General features: G+C 37.5%; 1 protein-coding gene across 1 annotated transcript; it reads left to right on the top strand.

The window, feature by feature from the left end:
- The first annotated feature begins 8,594 nt into the window (after positions 1–8,594).
- LOC148952729 (uncharacterized) lies at positions 8,595–9,452 on the top strand. The gene has a single exon (XM_089087764.1). The coding sequence runs from the start codon at positions 8,595–8,597 to the stop codon at positions 9,450–9,452; it is 858 nt and encodes a 285-aa protein (XP_088943890.1).
- Positions 9,453–15,613: the final 6,161 nt, after the last annotated feature.

Genomic DNA, 15,613 nt, shown 5'->3' with positions numbered 1-15,613 from the left:
GACTCCCCAGAACCTGGAACAATAGTCAGATGGAGCCCAAGGAAGAAGAAGGCCAAAAAATACACTTCGTTGGACCTACCAACGGGACCTGATGTATATCAACAGGACAATCCAATCATGGCAGGGAGATAGTTCGGCATGCCACCGAAAATTTCTTCACGCTGCCGTTGGCACGATCACTGTTGACCGCAAACATCTATGTTTTTATCAGTCCTTCTCAATTCCCAGCTCTTGTTTACAGCAGATTTGGGCCTATTCACGAGTTAGAAACTTCGCTAGTCTCTGGCTGGTCTTCTTCGTTATTAATCAAGAGAATTAGAAATGTGGTAGAGGCAAAATGGCTGTAGCATTTTAGAGCCCATGCATACTAGTTGAAATATATAAAAGCTATGTATTCCTAGCAGAATTAATTATTAAATTAATAGTATTTTTTTCATTTAGTAACCATCACCATCGAGAAGAACTATCATCATTTACATCAAAGCTGAGTTGGTAGGAAAATCTTTCCCCTTAGCTTTCATACCATCATACATCCAGAAAAGATTTGGGAGGCATCCCATTTCAATCAAGATTGTTTTGATACTGAAGATATATGTGCTCTTAAATACAGACCAACCAAATGCTTTTTAGTGAATGAAGCTGGTGGCAAAATGTCAAGCACATCAGAGATTCTAACTCTAGCCCCATACATACCTGCACTGCCATCCTCTCACCCAATGCTATCAGTGGCATCACATGTCGGTGATTGAATCTGTCCATGATTGATATACTTCAATCTTAAGATCCTTTGTCCATGATTGAGCAGTAGCCTATTTTCCAAGACCAGACTCAAGCTGAAAATTTGCAATTGCAATTAGGCCTCTACTATTAACTGTCTGTACATTTAAAATAGTTACCATTTTATATGGGTGAAATTTTCAAGCTATTAAAATACTTTTAATTTAGATTTTAGACAGAGTAAGTAGAAAAAAATTAATTTACAGGTGGTATAATAGATATAACTATTGAGATGCTGATTAAGGATACCTGCATTTGTAGTTTCCTTCCCATTAATTTCTGTCGATGTCTGAAACATGCCCCCCTCTTGTAACTAGACGCCTCCTAGTCTGCTCCTAGTTATTACACCTCCAGTGATTTTATGACAAATAAGAAAACTTATTAATTGTCCCTTGTGTTAAATTCAGAATTGAAGAGTTAGGAACTTGAGAATTTTCAGAACCTACCGTTTTAATTAGCGCTGCTATGTCACGGAACCAAAACCTCAGTATTTATAAACTCCTGCCTATGGCAAAGACTGAGGAAATATTGATTATTTGCCATACCAAAGTATCTTGAAATAGAGAGGTCCTTAAATTTCAAGTTCCTACCTGGAATTTATTCTGGTGTCTGTTCGAAAGACAATGGTCTGTTCAATGGATGTGCTGCAAGAACTAGGGCAGAATAAAAACTACCCCGAAAGCAAAAGGAATTTTTGCAAACTATTTTTGTGCGCACTTGTTTGTTTAATTTTGAAAACCGCACTTGATTTCTAAGAAAGAAAATGGAAATCTTTAACCACACGAGAAAAGAAAAGCTCCAACATTGCAGTTAACACAATACAAAATTGACTCAAATTAATTCAAAATCAGCGGAACGCCACGGCCTTGGCCGTTACGACGTTTCGGTGGTGGTAGACCGGGCCTCTTGTCGGCAGCGTTCGATCCATGCGCCGGCGCGGTGCCGGGGTCTAATTGGAGGAACTAAGGTCTAATGTTGAAAATTTCGTAAACTTTTTATTCATATGACTAAAGTTTGATTAAACTTCAAAATTAATTTCAATGATTTTATATACTAAAAAAACATGGTACTTCCAGATCATCCTATAGTCCTTTAATTGTGTTATATTATGGGGCCTGTTATTGGCCGGTAACCAGCATTCAAGTTTTTGAAAATCCCATAGCTGTCAGGTCACTGCACTACATGTGGAAAAACAACTTTCGCGGTACCTACCCTTCCACACAACTACCAATTACATATTTTAGTTTCTCTATTTTCCGTCAGAACATGCAGTCACCACAAATAAATCTTAAATAATTTTTAAAACATTCAGTTAATCCAACATGAAACCTATTACTTTAATCTTGATGATTATACAAATTGCTAATTATGAACATTAAGAAACAAAAAAAAACAAAACAGCGAAGATTAACATTTTTTTTTTGTAAGAGTTTATAAGAATTTATTATTTATTGTTTTTAAGAAATATCAGCAAATTCTTGATTTGACCGTCGTTTTAAAGAAAAAGCATAAAGCCTTCAAAAATTAAGCTAAAGAACACGAGGAAAATTTGAACTGTTATTGGATTTAAATTAAATTTAATGCTATTGAAAGAAATCTAATCATATTTTGACGAGTAGCAGCCACCTTATCGAATTATAGGTAGACTTATTTTATTTTCAAATTTTATTACACAACAATTTATGCTTCTTCTTAGAGATTAATTTAAAAAACCTTTTCCACAAGTCAAGTTTTTCAAAGGACAGGAAGGAGTTTTCTTAAGCTAAAATCAAGCAGATATTAAAGCGAAGTAATCTTTCAAGAGTAAAGCTATCACAAATCACTATAAATAAATACAGGCAATTAAAAACGAACAGAAGTCACGATAAATAGCAAAGTCAAACTCAAAACGAGCAAAAATTAACACGAGTAGGGCTAATAACCCCTATGCCTTCTCAAGAACGGAACATGGTTTGCTCTTTACTAAGAAAAAACAAAAAAAAAAGAAAAAAAATGACCCTCGATTGTCAGTTTAATTGACGTATACTAATATTTATTCCTTAAAGCTTTGAATTTTTTTTTATTTACGAAAGTAAGAAAAGTGAAAACATTTCAAACGTATTTGTTTTCAGTAAAGCGCAAATTGTGTTCTAGGCTTGAGAAGGCATGGGGTTTATCAGCCCTTCCCATGTTAATTGTTGCTTATTTTTAGTTTGACTTAGTTATTTATTGTAATTTCTGTTCTTTTTGAGTTTCATTTATTTAGTGATGGTGATTTGTGGTAGTTGTGCGCTTGAAAGATTATTTGACTGCATTTTTGCTCATTCTTGGTTTAAAACTCGGGGTAAATGCTAAACCGTGGAGAATAGGGTAAGGGCAAATAGAAAAAAAAACTTTGAAAGATTGGTTTTGAAATGGAATGTGCCAGTAATTCCACAAATAGGACGAAAAGAGAATTTGTGGCTAGAAAATGTTGTTTGGCAAATTTCACTGAGGGAAATGATCTCCTACCTCTTCCTTGTTTCATCGAGATGAAGTGCTGCATGCATGTTTGATTAAGGTATATGCAAGTTTTTTACTTTTGAGGTATAAGAATTACTTACCAAGTGTAAATGTAAATACTTTCTAAGACCACACTGGTTATACAGGACGTATGGAGCTAAGAGAGGAAAGGAAATAATAAATGATAAAAAAAAACAAAAAAGGGTGAGAAAACTAGGATTTTGTCAGCCAGTGGTGAAATATGAAGACGAAAAACCAGCAAATATTTTGACTAGGACCTCCACCAAGTCGTCCTCAGTGCTAAAAAAAAGGAAAAAAAAAACAACAAGAATCTAACCTTTTAGAGTTCACTCTACAAAATCTGAACAAACACTGAATGAAAGACCAAAGCCGAAACCAATGAAAGAAAGGATTTTACCGAAGAGATAGTGCAAGGATGTTGTGCCTAGCAATACTTTTTGCACTTCTGCCATTTTGATTTTCACTAGATGTTTTAATAGATTCTCTGAAATTTGAATGAGTGCACATATCAAAAGAGTGTTTTGCTATTAAACTTTTATAAATTGGGTGTAATGAAATGTCTCCGCTGTCCCTATTTATAGCCAAATTTCTGTTTATATATTTTATTATCTTAATTACCTCTTTGAAAGATTTCGGTAGGCCATTTACAGTAGATATTAAAGTTGCCTCGTCAAAAAGAACAAGATGTGTAGGATTTTCGAAAATATGCTGTGCGAATGTGGAATAAGAGTTGTCATTTTTATTTTTCAATTTCAGGGACTTATCTATTGAAATTTTGTGTCCATGCAAACGTTAACCAAGTTATTGATGGGTCGTACCAATGTAAAATTTCCCACATGAACGCGGGACTCTGTAGACCCCACTACCCATTAAAGGGCCAGTTTTATCTTCTCCTGAGCTGAAAAAATGTTCAATCTTTTGTCCATTTTTGAAAGAAAAAGAATGATTTCGTTTTCTAAAATTTTTTTAAGTTTATCATTAAGTTTTCAAAAACATAGTAGAATGGGAAAGTTTTTTTTCTCAATTGCCTGAATGACTGAATCAAGAGGGATAGCCTCCCTTTTTTCTTGTTTTATCTTTTTTAATCGTCTACCTATGATATTTTGAATAAGGTTTATAGTTTCTACTAAGTTGAACAAAATGGTTGTCTCTAAATTTTGACTGGATATGTTTGGAAAATGAATAGACTTGAGAGGAGGGCTGCTTGCCCTTTAGTATGTTTTTGCTCTTAAAGAGGGTACGATAAATTTTAACTTTGAATCGAATCAGCTCCTTTAAGAGTTTTAATGACATTTCTAGCTATTATAGATTTGTGCTGCCTATGATATTGCCTGTATGCTCTTTTGAAAACCTGCATGCCTACAGTTTTTTCCTTTAATTGAAATTCCTAAACGTTCCCTAAGAGTTTTATCTTAATACCTTTACCGCCATTAATTGCATTAACTACCTGAACTGCCATCCTCTCACCCAAGCTTTTAGTAAGCCCTCTGATTTTGCAGCGTTTGTGAAATAGGAGAGTCACAACTGAACAAGTACAACCCCATCTCAGAACGGTCAAGAAAACAAAATGCTTCAAGGAAGAAAGGAAGGCAGAACAAATCAGTGAAGGCCAAGATTGAAGCTGCCTTTGCTACAAGGAAGGCAAAGAAGAGGTGGAAAAGAAAAAATGAAGCAATAAAAGCAAGCAAAACAAAGAAGCAGGCTGCGAAGAGATTTGGTATGATGACAGCATTGGGGTTGAAAATAAAGCTGAAACGGTTATGACTGTGATTGTTGATAAAAAGTCAGACAGTTTTCTTGTATAAGATAATGAAAAGGAATGTGAACTGAGTTTCGATTTGGATTGCAGTTGGCAACTTTGTAAAATTCATCTATTAGGGCCGTTAGAGAGAAGGTAGAACCTACTGCAGAGGTCAGTGGGACGACTATGAGCGTTGGGAGAGGTAATGTGTGAGAGTGACTAGAACAGCTAGATTATATCTACTACATGAAAAAGGATTTAGGGTAAAAAACCCCAGTACTTGGACAGTGTCTTATCTCGAACAAATGTTTTGCCTAAAATCTATCTTCCATAAACATGGACATCATGTTCTTAATCTTGGACCCGATGTAGATAATTGGGATTGGCTGACTACAATCTTATAGCTAACCCTGTTTAAATACGATCATTCTTTTTCACAACGCAAGTCAGTGATAGAATCTGTCCACGATTGAGATGCTTCAATTTTAATATCCTTTTGTCCAAGACCAGCTAAAAATTTGCAATTACAATTAGGCCTTTACTATTAATTGTCTGTGCATTTAAAATAGTTACCATTGTAGATGGGTGAAATGTTCAAACTAATGAAAGACTTATTAAGAAAATTTAGACAAAGTAAGTATTCAGACAGAGAATTTTCAGAACCTTCTGTTTCAAGTGAAGCCGCTATGTCACGGAATCAAAACCTCAGTATTTATAAATGCCTGCCTATGGCAAGAACTCAAGAAATATTGATTCTTTGCTATATTAAGGTGTCTTGAAATAGTGAGGTTCTTAAATCTCAAGGTCCTTTCTGAAATTTAATCTGGTGTCTGTTCGAACAATTGTCCATTCTAACGATGTGCTACAAGAACTAGGGCTGAATAAAAACTCACCCCGGAAGCACAAGGAATTTTTGCAAACTATTTGTGTGCTCACTTGTTTGTTCAATTTTGAAAACCACACTTGATTTCTAACCAGGAAAATCAAAATCCCTAACCACACGAGAAAAGAAAAGCTCCAACATTGCGTTTGACGCAATGAACAATTGGCTCAAATTAATTCAAAGTCAGCGGAACTCCGCTGCCTCGGCCGGTGATGGCGCACCGGCGGCGTTACCACACTTTAATGGTGGTTGACTGGGCCTCTTGTTGGCGGCTTTTGATGCGTGAGCCGTAAATTTTTTATTTTAATGACAAAAATTTGATTAAACTTCAAAATTGATTTCAATAATTTTATATAAAAAAAATATAGTACTTCCAGATCAGCCTATAGTCCTTTAATTGTGTTATATGACGTGGCCTGTTATTGGCCGGTAACCAGCATTCAAGTTTTTGAAAATCCCATAGCTGTCAGGTCACTGCACTACATGTGGAAAAACAACTTTCGCGGTACCTACCCTTCCACACAACTACCAATTACATATTTTAGTTTCTGAATTTTCCGTCAGAACATGCAGTCACCACAAAGAAATCTTAAATTATTTTTAAAACATTCAGTTAATCCAACATGAAACCTATTACTTTAATCTTGATGATTATACAAATTGCTAAACATGAACATAAAAGAACAACAGCGAAGAATAAAATTCTTATTTTTGTAAAAGTTAATAAGAATTTAATATTTATTATTTTTAAGGCATTTCAGCAAATTTTCGATTTGACCGTCGTTTTAAAGAAAAAGCATGAATCGTTCAAAAATTAAACTAAAATATACTAGAAAAACTTGAACTGTTATTGGATTTAAATTGAATTTAATGCTATTGAAAGAAATCCAATCTTTTTTTTACGAGTATCAGCCACATTCTTAAATTATGGGTAGACTTACATTATTTTCACATTTTAAAATACAACAATTTATACTTCTTCTTAGAGATTATTTTGAAACAAATGTTTTCCACAAAACAAGTTTTTCAATGAAAAGTTAAGAGCTTCATTAAGCCAAGAATGAGCAAAAATAAAGTCAAATAATCTTCCAAGCGTAAAACTACCACAAATGACTATAAATAAATAAATGAAACTCAAAACGAACAGAAATTACAATAAATTGCCAAGTCAAATTCAAAACGATCAAAAATTACCATGGGTAGGGCTGATAACACCCATGCCTTCTCAAGAACAGAACACGGTTTGCGTTTTACTGAAAAAAAACTGCCCTTCGATTGTCAGTTTAATTGACGTATACTAATATTTATTCTTTAAAGTTTTGAATATTTTTTATTGACGAAAGTAAGAAAAAAGAAACTACTTCAAATGTATTTTGTTTTCAGTAAAATGTAAATTGTGTTCTGGTCTTGAGGAGGTTTGGGGGTAATCAGCCCTACTCATGCTAATTTTTGCTTTTTTTTTTAGTTTGACTCGGATATTTGCTGTAATTTCTGTTCGTTTTGAGTTTCATATATTTATTGATAGTGAATTGTGGCAGTTTTACGCTTGGAAGATTATTTGACTTTATTTTTCCTCATTCTTGGCTTAACGGAGCTCTTTACTTTTCTTTGAAAAAGAAAATTTCTGTTCATTTTTTATTGACATAGTCTTTCTCATGGAAAAAATAATATTATATATATTTCCAGTTTTCTTTCAGCTTGCTATTTGTATGTTGGAGAAACTTTTTCAAAAATTTTTGATCCTGACGCAAACAGTATTTTCTAATTTAATTTTATACTTTTATTTCATACTCTACTGACCAACAGTCAAAATGGTAATATTACTGCTGCTACTAGTACTATCGCCATTACTAATAATAGTATGACTATTAATATCAATACTACTACTCTGACAACTGTTAACAAGTATGCCTAATGCAAAGAAGGTGACCCATACAAGGGATCGTTAGGGGGAAAGGTAAACTGAACCAGAGCTCGCCGTCTGTATGCAGATATTCGGAAGGGCTCAACAGCAATATCTTAGGAACAGTTTGGTGTGAGTTGAAACTAACAAGGCTTGTTGCGAGGAATGTTGAACTAACCAAAAGAAAATATTTGCATCTTACTGCTATTTTTTCTACTCATGCTACTACTTCTGTTGCTATTATTAATATTTCTATTACTACTAATGTTACTAAAGCTTAGGCTACTACTATTGATCCTACTAGTACTACTACTACTGCTCCTTTTAAAGCTAAGGGTATTAAGGCGGAAAATTTGGGATATATAGAAACTATATGGAACTAAATCGAAACACATTATGCCCACACAGGTTGTCAAGTGAACGTATCAGATATGCTGCAGGAACAGTTGATGGTAATTTCAGTTGCTGAAAATTTCAGCATGTGGTGAAGGGTCTGTTGAAAAAAACTAAAAGTGCTATGCGCGTACTCTACTAATGCTGCTACAGCTAATACTGCTACGCAAGCTAAAGATATTAAGGTGAAGCATTAAAATAATATTTAGACGGATGTTGAATTAAATATAAACAAGCTATGAATATGTAGACTTTCAAAAAGGTGGTCTACGGCCAACTCCAACACACCGTTGTCACTGCTCCCAAGAAAGATGTTCTGTTCGGGACTGGGGATTTCAACGCCATTGTCGGACACTCAAATGATGGACATGAAGACGTCATGGGCAAGTTCGGGCATGGGCGGCAGAACCACAGGGGTGAAATGCTCACCAACTTTTGTCGGGATAACGCCATGTTCCGTCATAGAGAACGGAGGAAAGTTACACGGAGATCCCCCTGACGGCCGCACTGCAAACATGATTGATTACATATTTGTCTGCAAGCGATGGAAATCATCAGTACTGATTACAGTCTCCATAGCCGGAGGTGACTTCAACTCAGACCATGTTCTTGTCATGTCTGAACTCCGTTTGCACATTCGAAATCCCCAACAGCCTAAGAAAAGCATACCAAGATATCCTGTCAACCTGCTGAAAAACATAGAAACAGGGAACAGGTATAGAACAGCACTCTCAAACAAGTTGTCAAGAATCCAACCCATGGAAGCTCCGACAGCAGAAGAAATTGACCAATTGGTCAAAGAAAGCGCATCCATCATCAGAGAAACTGCTAATGAAATCCTGGGAGTTCAGACCCATTCGGATAAACCGTGGATCACCCCCAAAATTATTGATCTATGTGTGCAGAAGCACGCCCATGCTAACAAGGTAGATCGACAAAGCACGGACGTGTACAAGAGGCTGAATCGCCTAGTAGAAAAGAAAAGCCGGCAAGCTAAACGACACTACCTCAATGGCAAATGTCGTGAGTGTGAAGAAGCCTTTCAAAATGGTAATAGCCACTTCATGTACAAGAAAGTCCGCGAACTGTCAAAAGAGAAGTCCTCGGCTGCTCCTACACTGTTAGATAAACACGGGCTCCCAATCACGGACTCCGAGGGAAGACGAGAACGATGGAAGGATCACTTCAGTGAAAAACTGAACCCCACAATAACGCCCGACCCACGCATCTTACTATCTTTCCCACTACCGTAGTACCCAGTAGACCCAAGCCCTCCTTTGCTAAGAGATGAAGTACTTTCAGCAATGAAATCTCTAAAAATTAATAAAGCCCCAGGCCCGGATGGTATTCAGTCAGAACTATTAAAAGCAGGCCCAGAAGAACTGGTCGATATCTATCACAAAGTCATAACAAGTGTCTGGGAAACGGGCCACTTCCCCAGATCTCGGGCGAAAGCCACCATCGTCCCCCTTTTTAAAAAGGGGAAAAGAGTGACTGTAACAACTACAGACCAATAAGTTTAACTAGCCAACCGGCAAATATTCTTACAAAAATACTCCTTGACCGTCTGAAATCTCTGATAGACAATATCTTAGAGGAATACTAAGCAGGTTTTCTAAAAGACTGCTCTACCATTGACCAGATTTTATCCACTCGGCAAATAATGGAGAAGTATATCGAGTTTGCAAAAGAGCTGCTACTACTCTTCATCGATTTCAAGTGGGTTTTTGACCTGATATGGCGAGATGGATTATGGCACATCCTGCTACACTATAGAGCCCTTGAAAACATAGTAATCCTGATAAGAGACATGTATTCACATTTCGTCAGCCAAGTCCCGACGCCCGAGGGATTGACAGAGGAGTTTCTGACATAAGTGGGCGTTCTTCAAAGTTGCCTCTTGTCACCCCACCTCTTTAACTTATTTCTCAATGCAGTGCTATCATTTGCTGAAACTATTGACGGTGCAGAGATTGAAGGGAAGCTTATTGATAAACTGGCATATGCAAATGACATCGACAAACTCAATAGTCAAGAGCATCAACTCCAAGCTGACAGCGACGAACTACTGTCAGCAACTGATGCCTTTGAGATGGTCGTTAATACAGCCAAAACCAAGGTTGTGCGGGTATCTGGAAACCCTGCTTCAATAAATGTGCAGCTAACAATAAAAGGAGAGCCAGTAGAAAATGTTAATTCCTTCGTCTAACTAGGGAGCCTCCTAACTTCTGATAACGACTGCTCGAAATCGATCAAACAAATACTCGGCCTAGCAAGTGCCACCTACAAGAACCTCTTGCCAATCTGGAAAAACAAGACTCTGTCAACTTCTCTGAAGGTGCAACTCTTCAACTCTCTCATAATCCCAATTACTTTATACTCAAGTGAAACTTGGTCAATAAAGGCTGATGATAAGCGCTTTTGGCTGAAGAATCTCCGCTTTTGAAACTAAATGCCCGCAATGCGTCTAAACGCATTGCGGGGATTACCTACCTTGACCAAGTCTCAAATGAAGACCTCCGAAAACTACTCCGTTGTCCCCGCACTATCATGGACCGGGTCAGAAGCAAACAACTCCGCTGGCTTGGCCATACCCAGTGAATGTCGGCCAACCAGCTTCCAAAAATCACATTCGAAGGACGGGTTCACGGCACGTGCCCTAGACGCCGAACTCGTAAGAGATGGACCAAAAATTTCCCGGCCCATAACCTCCCCCAGCTACTTCTTCTAGCACCAGACATATCGGACTACCGTCGCCACATTCACCATTTGCTCAGAAGAGAAGAAGCGCCAACACAGCCACAAAGGCCGGACGGGACTTAAGTCAGTAAGTCAAGTTAGGGGGAGTTTCAATTAAACGAAAAAACTGTGTCCATTCAGGTTAAATGCAACTCAAAACAAACAGAAATCACAATAAATACCCGAGTAAAACTCAAAACGAGCAAAAATTAACATGAGTAGGGCTGATAACCCCCATGCCTCCTCAAGACCGGAACATAATTTACGCTTTACTGACAACAAAATAAGCTTTAAATGTTTTCACTTTAGTGCTTTAATGAATATAAAATTATTAAAACTTTAAAGAATATATATCAGTATATGTAGATTAAACTGACAATCCATAGTAATTTTTTTTCAGTAAAGTGCAACTGAGTCAACAAAATTTTTACCTTCTAAACAGTTCTCTATTGATTTATAAAATTTTGTGTTTTTGGGACCTAGAATTATTTTATTTTGTTCGGACTTAGAATTACTTTGGGACACTGATAATTTCTTGGTATGTTCCCAAAAATTTCAAGAAGGATTTTTTATCTTGTATTGCGTAATTAGTCATGTTGTCAGTGAAACAAAGCAATACATCCTGTGACAGACCTCACATCTGGTCATTTCAGACACGCATACTGTGGTGGCTCATACTTTGATGCACTATTAGAGTTGCTAAAACCTTTTCGGCATCATTCCAAGAATATATATCCTGGTTTCCGAGAATTGCAAGAATGATACGTTATCTGGTATTGCGTAATCAATCATGTTGTCAGTGAAACAATACAATAAATCCTGTGACAACCCTCGCATCTGGTCTTTTGAAATAACAAATAAGTCAACAATATTTTTAGCTCCTGAGCAGTTTTCCATTCAGTTTATGACATTTATGGTTTTTTTTGGGACTTACAATTATTTTTTTTTGACGTAAAATTTTTTGAAGACTTAAAATTATTTTGGGAAACCGAGATTTTCTTTGTATGTTTCCGAGAATTTCAAGAATGATGCGTTATCTGGTATTGTGCAATCATTCTGGTTATCAAAAATTGTATGGCATGTTTCCGATAATTACAAAAATGATACGTTATCTGGTATTGCGTAATCATTCATGTTGTCAGTGAAACAATACAATAAATCCTGTGACAGCCCTCACATCTGGCATTTTGAGATGACAACTAAGTCGACATGATTTTTAGTTTCTATTCAATTTAATTGAGAAGTGCCTGAGTTTTCAAACACCTTCGGTCCTCAGTTCTATAGATTATGAGCAAGCGTTCGACTCTGTTGATAGAAGAGCTTTAGTAAAGGTTTTATCCTTGTACGGTATACCAGACAAATACATTAAAGTGATTAGTGCTATGTACGAGAATAATACTGCTGCGATTAAGGTAGGAAATGAGGTTAGTAGCTGGTTTTGCGTTAAATCAGGAATTAAGCAGGCTTGTGTTCTATCCCTCTTTATATGGATTATTTTGATTGACTTTGTTTCAAGGAGCACAGGAAAAACAATGGGAGACCACGGAATCAAATGGGGAGAAAAAAGTCTCCTGGACTTGGATTATGCTGATGATTTAAGCATCCTAGATGAAAGTGTGAGCAAAATGAATGAAGTTTTAGAGGTTTTGCGAGTTCAGGATACTAGAATTGGTTTGAAAATTAATGTTAGGAAGACTAAGTCATAGTGGCTAGGAATAAGTGAAAATGAAAAGGTGACGTTTGGTAATGAAAAGATTGATCAGGTGGGCAGCTTCACATACCTTGGTCATATTATTAGCAAAGACGGTGGGTGCAGTGACGATGTTAAAAATAGAATATCCAAGGCTCAGGGTGTTCTTTCACAGTTGAAAAAAAGTCTGGAAGAATAGGAAGCTAAGTCTGCAAGCCAAGATCAGATTATTGGAACCTACAGTGATGACAGTGGTGAAATATGGCTCTAAAGCATTGGCGCTCCGAAAAGCAGACGAAGATTTTCTAGATGTTTTCCAGAGAAATTGCCCAAGGATTGTTCTGGGTACCCGGCTGACTGACCGTATTTCAAACAGCAGGCTATACGAAAAATATGGTTCAATATCGCTCTCTAGGGCTATAATGAAAGAAAGGTTGAGGTGGTTAGGGAACGTTGTGCGGATGAAGGATGAGAGATTGCCGAAGATTGTTCTTTTCGGCCAACCATCTAGGGCTAAACGGAAAGCAGGTCGTCTCCGTCTGGGGTGGGAGGACGTCATAAAGAAAGATTTAAAGGAAATGTGAACTTCTTGGGCGGGTGTAAAAAGGGAGGCTTTGAATAGATTGGGATGTAGGAGGAGCGTGCGTATCTGTGTTGGCCTCAGGCGGCTTGGTGCTGCGGTCAGTTGTTAGTAGTAGTAGTAGTTTTGTTTGGGACATAGAATTTTTTGGGGACTTAGAATTATTTTGGGACACCAAGAATTTCTTGGTATGTTTACGAGAATTTCAAGAATGATGCGTTATCTGGTATTGCGTAATCATTAATGTTGTCAGTGAAACAATACAATACATCCTGTGACAGCCCTCACATCTGGTCTTTTGAGATAACAACTGAGTCAACAACATTTTTAGCTTCTAAGCCATTTCACATTGTTCTTAGAAAATTTACGGTTTTTTGGGGGACTTAGAATTATTTTTGGACATCGAGAATTTCTTGGTATGTTTCCGAGAATTTCAAGAATGATGCGTTATCTGATATTGCGTAATGATTCATGTTGTCAGTGAAACAATACAATACATCTTGTGACAGCCCTCACATCTAGTCTTTTGAGATAACAATTGAGTCAACAATATTTTTTAGCTTCTAAGCAGTTTTTCAATAATTTTATAAAATTTACGTTTTTTTTTGGGGGGGACTTAATTTTCGATTTTATTTTTATTTTTTTGGACTTAGAATTCTTGGGGACTTATAATTAGGACTTATAATTATTTTGGGACGCCGAGCATTTCTTGCTATAAAATTTCAAGAATGATGCATTATCTGGTATTGCGTAATTATTCTTGATGTCAGTGAAACAAACCACTTCATCATCTGACAGCCCTCACATCTGGTCTTTTGAGACACAGCTACTGTGGCAGTCCATGCTCCGGTGTACTATTGGAGTTCCTAACACCTCTGATGGAATCATTCCATGAATGTGCAACCTGATTTCCGAGTATTTCTTGGCATGTTTCTGAGAACTTCAAGAATGATGCGTTATCTGGTATTATGTAATATTATACTGGCACCAACGCTGGCACCAGATATTGTGTTGGTAGCCAAGGCTGCCCCCAGATATGGAAATAGTGCTGTACCATTTATTTGGAAGGGCAGCCTCGCTAGTGCCAAATATTGTAATAGAATGTCTCGCAGTCGCCACTACTGTACCGTAACTATAGAGTATGTTAACACCCTATTACGGTATACAATGATCTAGGGTATAGCAACTAGATTGAACGTTCAAATGGCCAACTCTCTAGGCCAAGGGTACCACCACTTGGATCACCCCTAATATCTCTAACTATCTCTTTGGCGGAAAAACGGTCCACCTGTCAATATACGAGTGCCGGTACTTCTCGCAAACTCTCTTTCTTGCCCCGTCTGGGTTCCTGGAAAAATAATCTCACACGGCTGTAGAAAATAGCTTACTTGTAATCTTCCAAAAGGTCAAAAAACATACATCTATAACTCTTAAGAAAGACTCCCTAAACAGAGTCTCAAAGTAGACTACTCAATACAGACTAAAATCTAAATCACTAGGTATATACTACGAACTTTGCATAGGGGGTGGATCTTAGATTGGCCCTGACCAATCCACGAAATCAAAGTTCAAATTTCTGGCCTCTTTTGAATAACATTATCTTTCAATGCTGTCTGAAAAAAGAAAATAACAAGGGTGGAACCCCAACATCTCCACCCGTAAGATAAGTGACCACCCAAGTGCCATGCTGGTCCACCCTTACAAACATAAACACCGAACTTCAACTTTACAAAATCCGTTTGTCTTTTTTCTTCCACCTGCGTCTGTGCATCCACCGCTTGGCTCTGGATCTGTCACCATCCAAACGTCTCTACTGTAGAACCACCATGGTCTATATCAGTAGTATCCCCTCACTGCTTTTGACAACATCTCTAGGAAATTAACATGGGATTTCGACGACAGCCCTGTTACGTCACGACACCCCTTTTGGATCTCTATGAGAGTCCTCTGGCGTCACAACAACCCTGGCAAGATTCCTAGCGCATGCCCAGGCAAGATTCCCACAACATCCCTTGCAAGATTCCGACAACATGGCCTGGCAAGATTCCCACAATATCCCTACCCCTTTCCCCTTAGGACTTCAAAGGCATGCCCTCCATCCTTCCATAGGATTCGACATGCCCTGTGACATAACGCCAGCCCTGGAAGACTTCCCGTGAAACTCCCAGGTGTTCCAGCATTTTTCAATATTGGCAAGATTCCCAGCACATACCCTGGCAAGATTCTGAGTTTCTGGCAGGCTTGCCGGGATTCCAGTATTTTTATATGATTAATCGGAGTGTGGTTGGGATAATATACAGGTATTGATAGTAGGGATTTCTAGCCCAAGTGTAATATGGTCAGTGGCTCTATTAAAGGGAACACAGCTAGCGACACACCCTCACCTTTTAAACTGTCATGTGTAA

Source organism: Artemia sp. Qi Xiang Cuo, chromosome 4 (assembly GCF_049724085.1).
Source record: "Artemia sp. Qi Xiang Cuo chromosome 4, ASM4972408v1, whole genome shotgun sequence".
NCBI lineage: Eukaryota > Metazoa > Arthropoda > Branchiopoda > Anostraca > Artemiidae > Artemia > Artemia sp. Qi Xiang Cuo.
This window is presented reverse-complemented; position numbering and strand designations above follow the sequence as displayed.

What these genes read in the sequence shown, in the direction of transcription:
- LOC148952729 (XM_089087764.1), top strand. Translation starts at nt 8,595, where the DNA reads ATGGGCGGCAGAACCACAGGGGTGAAATGCTCACCAACTTTTGTCGGG.